This window comes from Ipomoea nil, unplaced genomic scaffold (genome assembly GCF_001879475.1).
Source record: "Ipomoea nil cultivar Tokyo-kokei standard unplaced genomic scaffold, Asagao_1.1 scaffold0415, whole genome shotgun sequence".
Classification (NCBI taxonomy): Eukaryota; Viridiplantae; Streptophyta; class Magnoliopsida; order Solanales; family Convolvulaceae; genus Ipomoea; species Ipomoea nil.
The window spans coordinates 1,253,441-1,263,167 of record NW_017616843.1 but is presented as its reverse complement, the minus strand read 5'-3'; the positions used below and the strand labels follow the sequence as shown (position 1 = coordinate 1,263,167).

General features: G+C 37.2%; 1 protein-coding gene across 2 annotated transcripts; it reads left to right on the top strand.

Annotated features, from left to right (window-relative positions):
- Positions 1-826: 826 nt before the first annotated feature.
- On the top strand, positions 827-7,324 carry LOC109172258 (probable leucine-rich repeat receptor-like protein kinase At5g49770). Of its 2 annotated transcripts, XM_019321417.1 has the most exons (20): positions 827-1,053; positions 2,265-2,385; positions 2,470-2,541; positions 2,626-2,700; positions 2,782-2,853; positions 2,932-3,093; positions 3,174-3,248; positions 3,327-3,398; positions 3,488-3,559; positions 3,680-3,748; positions 3,854-3,928; positions 4,033-4,104; positions 4,201-4,335; positions 4,436-4,923; positions 5,011-5,172; positions 5,255-5,391; positions 5,966-6,185; positions 6,253-6,488; positions 6,701-7,049; positions 7,104-7,324. In XM_019321417.1, the coding sequence occupies exons 1-20, from the start codon at positions 972-974 to the stop codon at positions 7,160-7,162; spliced, it is 2,805 nt and encodes a 934-aa protein (XP_019176962.1). In that variant the 5' UTR covers positions 827-971; the 3' UTR covers positions 7,163-7,324. The 2 variants fall into 2 exon arrangements, with proteins under 2 accessions (XP_019176962.1, XP_019176961.1); XM_019321416.1 differs by having other exon boundaries at positions 828-1,053; positions 6,701-7,324.
- Positions 7,325-9,727: the final 2,403 nt, after the last annotated feature.

The following is a 9,727-nucleotide window of genomic DNA, read 5'->3' as shown; positions in this document are numbered from 1 at the left end:
ACTAGGGTCTACCTTGCCGATTGTTATATCGTACACCAGGGTGCACAAATTGTGCGCCCTGACTCAAAACGACGACGTTTCTAAAAGTTGGTGGGGAGTTGACGCGACAGACACCGTTCCGTCCGTCCAATCCTGTTACAGTATTTTTTTTAAATACTTGTGCTTATGTGTATTATGTTAAGAATTTATGTGTATTATGTATTATATTAGATTATGTGTATTATGTTAGGAGTTTATATTTATTCTACTATACAATTCTGTACATACGAAACAAGAATTTTTTTTTTCTTTTTAGAAGTTAACGGCAGAAACGAAATTTAGGTCACGATGCACAATGCATTGTGCGTCCTGGTGCAATATATAATCTACCTTACCTCACAAGGTGGGCCCTGATCTATGGTATAACATCGATAATTTTATCTTATAAACTTGGGTTTATCATTTGTACGTATGGGCAGTGCTGGCGTGCTGCCAACTTGCCAAGGTAATACATGTTATAGACAATTGATGGACTGACTGATGGTTGACTAGCTAGGTAGTAGACAAGTCTTTACCAAACAAATTATAAAAGACATTAATGGGTAATGTACGAATTTTATTGAATTTTTGGCTTATCTAAAAGTATACCTATAGTATGTGAAGGTGTGGAATGATGGTTGGCCATTATTAAGAGAAATATTAAAGGGAGTCGTGGCAAATTACTAAACCATAATTACTTAAATATTTAATTAAAATCATTGAAAGATATAACTAACCAAACTTAATGTGTTACATCATATCAGTGCATGTATTTAGTCCAATGAGAAACTGTGTCATTAATACTGAGTTGACAGCATATTCCGATCCGTCAACTGGGAAAACAGAATAGAAAACAACTTTCATTTGCCCCATAAAGACCATAGATGCTGAGAGAAGTAATTAAATTATGGTTTGAGTTGAAGTAGTGGTATGGGCATTTGATAAAAACAACAATGTTCCCAAGAATCCAGCTGCTTTTGGTGCCTGTGTTTATCCAGTTCTTGGTTATAGCTGCTTTTACAGATAATAATGATTGTAAGTTCTTTGTTTCTCAGTTTGTCTGTCTTTCTTTAATTATGCTTCTTCTAATTTAGGCTTATGCTACTAGCTTCTATGTATAGTATGGCACTAAGATGTCTCTTTCTAGTTTACTGATGTCCATTCCCAGGAAACAGCTTGCCAGTTATACTATCTAGTGTGGATTTAGAAGTGGAATAATCAATTTCTTGAACAATCTGATCTTGAATGCTTGTGTCAGTTGTGTGGGTGTGAATTGAAATTCATCTATATATATATATATATATATATATATATATATATATATATATATATCTTACCAGATGGTACATGCATGATACTCCCTAAGCTAGTTCTGGCTAGTTGAAAAGTTCAGAAATCTCAGTTATTAGTAGAATATTAGGTTCAGAAATCTCATTATAATTGGTCTATATGAGTTTCATTCCTTGCGCACAAAAGACAAAATTCTCTCGCCCTTAGGTCTCTACACCCCGGTCCGACTAGATAGTGGAGGGTAAATCATGATGGCTCAGCAGCCCATTAGGTAGGAGGCTCAACCCAAGGGCCCCACATTCCGATCTGATCAGATAGTGGAGGGTAAATTATGGTGGCTTAGCAGCCCATTAGGTAGGAAGCTCGCCCCTAGCTAGGGCCCCACACCCCGGTCTGACCAGATAGTGGAGGGTAAATCATGGTGGCTTAGTAGCCCATTAGGTAGGAGGCTCACTCCAAGGGCCCCACACCCCGATCTGACCAGATAGTGGAGAGTAAATTATGGTGGCTTAGCAGCCCATTAGGTAGGAAGCTCGCCCCTAGCTAGGGCCCCACACCCGGTCTGACCAGATAGTGGAGGGTAAATCATGGTGGCTTAGCAGCCCATTAGGTAGGAGGCTCGCCCCTAGCTAGGGCCCCACACCCCGATCTGATCAGATAGTGGGGGGTAAATCATGGTGGCTCAGCAGCCCATTAGATAGGAGGACTAGTGTCTGGTGCCCACCACATTGGGTGTAACTCCTGTACTGGGGCTGTCGGGGTTCGATCTGTGTCATTGTTCACGATCTACCACCAGGAACCAACCGAGCTGCCTGTGCGGGCAATTTGAGTTTCATTCCTATCATTTCCAGTTGTGCTTCAAGGCCTTTGTTGTTTTCTGATTAAGCTGCCTAATTTTGTCATGTACCTAGATATGGATTTGTGATGGCCATGAAACTGACTTCGCTTTGATGCAGATGTTGCTCTAAAGTCACTCCAAGAAGGGTGGGGGAACCTACCTTCGAATTGGCAAGGCTCAGATCCTTGCGGTGATCGCTGGAATGGAATTGTTTGCAGTGGTCCAAAGGTGGTTCAATTGTAAGCTTTCTCCAGTTTTGCCTCCTCCTCGTTACTCCAAATCCATATACTTCTAAGATTGATGTGTTAAAATTTCGATTTTAGAACTTTATCAAGCATGAATCTCAGTGGTCAACTATCTAGAGACATTGGAAGGCTATCTGAGTTGCAGAATCTGTAAGTAAACAATTCCTCGATTCCTCGTTTCTCCATACATTTGATTCGTGCGTTAGTTTTTAATTCTCGGGCTACTTTTTATAGGGATCTATCAAACAACAAAGATTTGACAGGACCTCTTCCTCCAGAAATTGGAAACTTAAAGAAGTTGTCTAATCTGTAAGATAAATTGGAATATTGTAGTAAATACGATTTTTGTTGATACTATTGTAAACTAATGGTTTGTGTCCGTATTAACAGAAACCTTGATGCTTGTGCGTTTTCTGGACAAATTCCCGACACGATAGGATCTTTGAGCGAGCTGAAATATCTGTAAGGATTTAAAGCTGAAATGTGATATGGTGTTCGGTTTCAGTTGTTCCCTTCTTACCTAAAGCTTTTTTTATGCAGATCACTGAATTTAAACAAGTTCGTTGGGCCAATCCCGCCTTCCTTGGGTAAATTGTCGGAACTCTTTTGGCTGGATTTGGCTGACAATATGCTTACTGGAAGTATTCCTGTCTCTAACGGGAACACGCCTGGCCTTGATATGCTTTTCGAAATAGGACACTTGTATGTTTCGTCCGTTTTATTTTACGGTTATTGGTCTTGCTTGCTTTGATCTTGAAGCTATTATATCCACTCTCTTGTAGTCACTTTGGAAGGAACCAATTCTCGGGCGAGATTCCAGCTCGGCTTTTTAGTTCGAGAATGAAATTGAAGCATTTGTAAGTTCCACTTAGCTCACATTATCTCGTTTAAGTTTTCACATAGATTATACTAATCAACACACTCAATTCGAGCAGGTTGTTTGAGCAAAATCAGTTCACAGGAAGAATCCCGGAAACATTGGGGCTTGTTCAGTCTTTGACTTTCGTGTAAGTATTCCCATCTTCTACTTAAGTTGTCGAATGTAAACTATGCATTTGTTACCTAATTTGAACTGAAAATTTTGTGTTTGCAATAGCAACCTTAACGGGAATTTGTTGGGTGGACCTGTCCCGTCGAACCTTAACAATCTCACATCCCTCGATGAACTGTAAGCATATAGATACCTGTAAACTTGTGATCTACTCTATATCATTGTTCTAAGAAGTCACTAATGATGCTATGACCGATTTTTTTTAAATTATTTTTTTCGAAAAATTTGTGTCTGCAGGCACTTGTCAAACAATAAATTGAGCGGCCCCTTCCCGAACCTCACTGGCTTGAATGCCATCCACTATATGTATGCTTCTATGCCCATTCAATCCCGGAAATATGAATACTATTAATTTCATGATTATTTTGTTATTGTTAATAACATCAGGCAAATTAATGGGTGATATTGCAGAGATATGAGCAATAACTCGTTTGATCCAACAGATTTCCCATCATGGTTCTCAACTTTGCAGGATCTTAGAACATTGTACTGTATTCTTTCGATCTCCATTTCTTTAAAGATAGCAGATTTCTTTATTTCTTTTATATTACTTGTTCTCGGAGCCTTATTCATGGACATTGTACTAGCAGAGTATTGGAACGTACCGGACTACAAGGACTTATTCCAGAATCACTTTTCAACCTCGATCAGTTGCAGAACGTGTGAGTTTTCTCTTGTTCTTTAGCAAATGCATATAAGTTTAGTCTCGTGTTATATACAATTTAACGACAGAAAAGTTTTTTGTTTTTTAATAACAGCAATATGAGGAATAACGGACTTAATGGCACACTGAGTATTGGCCCCGACTACAGCAGACAATTGGAACTAATCGATCTGCAGAACAATTATATAGATGCGTTTTCACAGGGACCGCTATATCGATTTCAGATTAGGTAAGCCAGGTAGAAATGGCGGTGTTCGTTTTATGAATTCTTATTTTACAAAACTAGTATTATTGTGTTATGAATTATGATTACCTTTCCTGTTTTGCAGCCTCGTAGGCAATCCAATCTGTCACGAATCAAACAGTGGAAGTTATTGTGTCGTTCCCCGAAAGTCTGATTCTAATTCCACTTATTCAACTCGAACAACAAATTGCTTGCCTACCCCGTGCAGCTCGGATCAAATATCCAGTCCTACTTGTTCTTGTGCTTATCCTTACACTGGATTTCTGTATTTTCGAGCCCCTAAGTTCTCCAACTTGACAGACTCGAGTAAATTTCTTACACTTGAAGAGTCTATGATGGATGCGTTTAAATCTCAACACCTCCCGGTGGATTCAGTTTCCCTGAGCAATCCAACAAAAGACGAGAATAATTTTTATCTCGTATTGTACGTGCAAGTTTTCCCAAAAGGCCAAAATCATTTCAACCAGACAGGAGTTTCTGCTATTGGATTTGTGCTTAGCTATCAGAATTTCATCGCACCTGAATTGTTTGGACCGTACTACTTTATTCCTAATAGCTATAATTTGATTGATGGTATGCAAAATGGGATTACTTATGATATATGCAGTTTAAATATCTCTATCATATTGTCATTCACATTATATTCGTCTTATTTGTTAGGTAGTGAGTCCTCGGGATCAAGCAAGTCTTTGAGTACGGGAATTATAATTGGAGCAGCAGTTGGTGGTTCAGTCCTTGTGATATTATCACTTATAATCGGAGTTTATGCTTTCTGCCAAAAGAGAAGAGCTCGAGAAGCGGTTAAAAAGAATGATCCTTTCGGTAAGATGAGGAAATAATGATGAAACGGCTTAATGTTAGCGGTGTTTGTGTAGTTTATCACCATTGTTCCTTATAAATGCAGTTTCCTGGGATAAATCCAAAAGCAGTGTTGGTGCCCCCCAGCTACAGGGAGCAAAGTGTTTCTCATTTGAAGAGCTTGCAAAATGCACAAATAACTTCTCAGAAGCCAATACTATTGGAGCTGGAGGTTATGGGAAGGTTAGGTTTCATTTCTCATCCCCTTTAGATTATACTTTATAGAGATTTGACTTGGTAATCACAAAGTTACAAGTTCAACTGTCAACAGATAGATGCAACCTATTGGCCTTCTTGGTTTGAGCCGATCAATTATATATGGACAATCTAGGCTGGTTTACCTCTTTATGGTCCTTTGCTGGCTAGGGTCATAAGGGTAGTGGTTGTTAGGTTTCATTTCTCATTCCCTTTAGATTATACTATTCTATGGTGCAACCCCAGACATATTGATCAGGCTGTTGACTTGGTAATCACAAGGTTACAAGTTCAACTGCCAACAGAAGCAGCCTATTGGTCTCTTGGTTTGAGCCGATGGGCAACCTAAACTGGTTTACCTCCTTGTGGTCCTTGGCTGGCTAGGGTCACAAGGGGGGTTTACCCAGTGCACAACCTCGGGTAGTGGCTGTGGGCTTCCCTAGTCACAAAAACAAAAGGGTTATATTTCATGATAGATTAGCTGGCTGCTTCCATTTTGGAAGTTAACACTACAAAAGCCTAAACTTCAGATTATGGTTTTTGATCTGTTTTGATTTAACAGGTATATAGAGGAACTCTTTCTAATGGACAACTGGTTGCCATCAAAAGATCCCAGCAGGGATCTAAGCAAGGCGCCCCCGAGTTCAAATCCGAGATTGAGCTTCTCTCGAGGGTTCATCACAAGAACGTCGTTGGCCTTGTTGGGTTTTGTTTTGAAGAAGACGAACAGATGTTGATCTATGAATTCATACCGAATGGCACGTTGAAAGAAAGTCTGTCGGGTATGCCAACTCCTACTGTTACATACAAGTCTGTGAAGTTCACATCTCACAAGTACTACATTTACAGGGAAGTCTGGAATCAAGTTAGACTGGATGAAGAGACTTAGGATAGCTCTCGGAGCAGCCAAAGGGCTGCAGTATCTGCACGACCTTGTAAACCCGCCCATCATCCACCGTGACATCAAAACAAATAATATTCTGCTAGACGAGCGCTTGAATGCTAAAGTTGCAGATTTCGGTCTCTCCAAGTCACTTAGCGAGCACGAGAGGACTCATGTTACCACTCAAATTAAAGGAACTATGGTAAGTGAAAGTGAAGTCTATTGTTATCCAACATTCAAAACATTGTTCGTTTAAAGCTAATTTACCTAACACCTTTCTATAACCAGCTTATACTATCAGCTGGTCAAACTAACTAACACAATCAGCTATCAGCTAACAACCAATGGCCAGACACATGAAGAACTACTAAGGGTCATTAAGGAATTGACATTTTTTTTTCCTGGACTGATTAGGGGTACATGGATCCCGAATATTACATGACGAATCAATTGACAGAGAAGAGCGATGTTTATAGTTTCGGGGTGGTGTTGCTTGAGATTATAACTGCAAGGCCTCCTATCGAGAAAGGAAAGTACATTGTTCGAGAAGTGAAGGAAGCAATGGATAAGACTAAAGACATGTATGGCCTTCTTGGTGTTCTTGACCCGGCCATTCACTCAAGCGTGACACCTACCAGTTTAGAGAAGATGGCCGATCTTGCTTTTAGGTGCGTCGAAGATGAGACACTGAAAAGGCCGACGATGAGGGAAGTGGTGAAAGAGATTGAGAGCATCATGGAAATGTTGGGGATAAACCCTCATGCTGATGAATCTGCTTCAACTTCAGAGACCTATTCAGGAGTGAGTAAAGGGTCTACTGAACATCCTTACAATGATGAAAGTCTGTTTGTGTATACTGGGGTGCAACCCAAGTAAGATTCAAATAGTTTAAAGAGTGTGTTTCAACTTTTTCTTTTTTAATTAGTGATGTAGAGAAATGTTGACTCTATTTGCATTAGTTCTTGGGGATTGAATAAGGTATGTAACATATTGGCTCCGTTTGGTAACATAGTTAGCTTATGGGTTAATTTTGGCTTATTTGACCACTATTAGCTGTTTGACTGGATTAAACAATCAATATGAATGTTTGATTAATTAGCTTTTTGTAACAACTTATTGTTCTAAAATGTTAAAATTCAAAAAGCTATTCAAATTAGCTTTTTCGACCAGTTTTTTGAGAAAGTCATTTTGCATGTAATCAGCTATAAGCTATCAGTTAATTAACCAAACACTTTTCTACAATCAACTAATACCCACTAACTCAATCAGCTAACAACTATTTACCAAACACCCCATTATGGCCATGTTTGGTAACATAATTAGCTTATCAGTCAATTTTGGCTTGTTTGACAACTATTAGCTATTTGACTTGGTTAAACAATCAATATGAGTGTTTGGTTAATCAAATTTTTGTAACAGCTTATTACTCCAAAACGCTAAAATTCAAAAAACTGCTCAAAGCAGCTTTTTCTATTCGCTTTTTGAAAAAATAAATTATATCCTTAAAGATCATTTTGCATGTAATCAACTATTAGCTAACGACTAATTCACCAAACACCTTTCTCCAACCAGCTAATGCTATAAGCTAGTCAAACCCACTAATAGCTATCCGCTAACAACTATTTACCAAACACCCCTTCATTTTCTAATCTTATGCAAGTATGCCTAAAGATGTCAGGGCTCTGTTGTACTTTGGAGCATGGAGAATGGACTTTACATTACAACTTGAGAGTACTTCAAAGAATGGGTTTTAGCTTAAAATGAATTAGTGAAATATTAATGCTTCTACTGCCAAAACTTTCTTTTGTTTGGGACACCAACTAGATGTTTAAGTCATCTTGAACAACAATTACATTTTCCCAATTTGACAATGACAAGGCCAATTAATGCGGAGGTTATGCGACATTCTCTGAAAAAATAACATAACCTAAATCAAACATAGGAATCTTATATTCCCAAGCAAATATAACCTTAGTTATCTTAAATAACTTGAACCAAACACCCCGGCTCCTTTAGTGGCTTTTGAATGCTTTACTTCAGAAATCTCTACTAATTCTTACTGCATTGCATGTAGTCTTCCCCTAGTCTAGTGTATCTTCATTATGTTCATTTATGCTTACTCTAATTTTATTTGGATTGATATTTTTAATGTTGAATTATTATTAAGAGTTAATTTCACTAGAGGTACCTTATCTTTGGTGACAATTTCAAATTTAGTTTCAGACTATCGTTTTTACCATTTAATACGTCATACTATTATTTTTTGGACACTTTAAGTCATTCTCATAACTATAATTGAATAAATTTTTGTATTCACTTATTTCAAAATAAATTTTTAATGTGAGAATTTATAAATTGTATATTCATTTATAAATATCAAATGTCATTATATGTATCAAACTTATAAATCAACATATCTTTCATTAAAAACACATTATTTAATAATATTAATATTTCTTAGCAAAGTTTGGTAGTCTAATTTAATTAGATATCCTGAAAGTAAAGAAAAGTGAAAGAGCTATTAAAATTAACTACACCATTCCAGGTATCTCATTTCGCTTTAATCTCTATACACTTAGAATATCTATGAAAGATTTTAATAACTTTAGTTGGTAGAGCGGAGGACTGTAGTTAGAGTATAATCTGAGCTGATATCCTTAGGTCGCTGGTTTGAATTCGGCAGGTCGGATTGTTTTTGTTTGGCTTTGCTTTCGGCAGGTCGGATTGTTTTTGTTTGGCTTTGCTTTGTTTTCCTTTGAACTTTGAAAGCTAAAAAAAGAGGCACACCGTTGCCGGGGATCAAACCTGGGTCACTCGCGTGACAGGCGGAAATACTCACCACTATACTACAACGACTTGTGCAACACATTATGGAAGTCATAATTTCTATTTCAAGTATAACAATCCAGTGTGCCGATTTCAACTCAAACTAACACGTCATTACACTGCAGATTTTATTATATTACTTTATAATGTAAACATTCAACACCCATTATTTATATGCACGAATAAAATTATATTATCATAAATTTAAATAAAAATTTAAAAAAAACATGTTAAAATGTACAATATAATATAATAATTGAATTAATTTATTACAGAGGACCAAAAATCAAAATAATTAAAATCTCCTTGTTATCTATGATACATGAATAGGATAAAAACTTAGATACAAAATTCAGCTCATATTGTAAATTTATTAGTACATTAATTCAATTACAAATTTTACTACATTAAATCCATTACAATTTTTAATGTGTTAAACTCTTTTTGCTCTAACTGACTAAATGAGACAAATAAGTGTGATTAAACTCGATCCTTATTTAGAATTACAAAATCACTTGAAAAAATCTTTTTTTACTTGGGGCGTGCTTAGAAATTTGAAAAATTTTCCAGTGTTTAATTTTCCATTTTAGGGAAGACATTTTTTAATCTCCTCGG

Excerpts from the sequence above, each read along its gene's own strand:
- LOC109172258 (XM_019321416.1), top strand. The coding sequence starts at position 972 with ATGTTCCCAAGAATCCAGCTGCTTTTGGTGCCTGTGTTTATCCAGTTC. Across the intron at positions 2,386-2,469 it reads GGTCCAAAGGTGGTTCAATT|AACTTTATCAAGCATGAATC; the intron begins GTAAGCTTTCTC and ends TTTCGATTTTAG. Across the intron at positions 2,854-2,931 it reads TTGAGCGAGCTGAAATATCT|ATCACTGAATTTAAACAAGT; the intron begins GTAAGGATTTAA and ends TTTTTTATGCAG.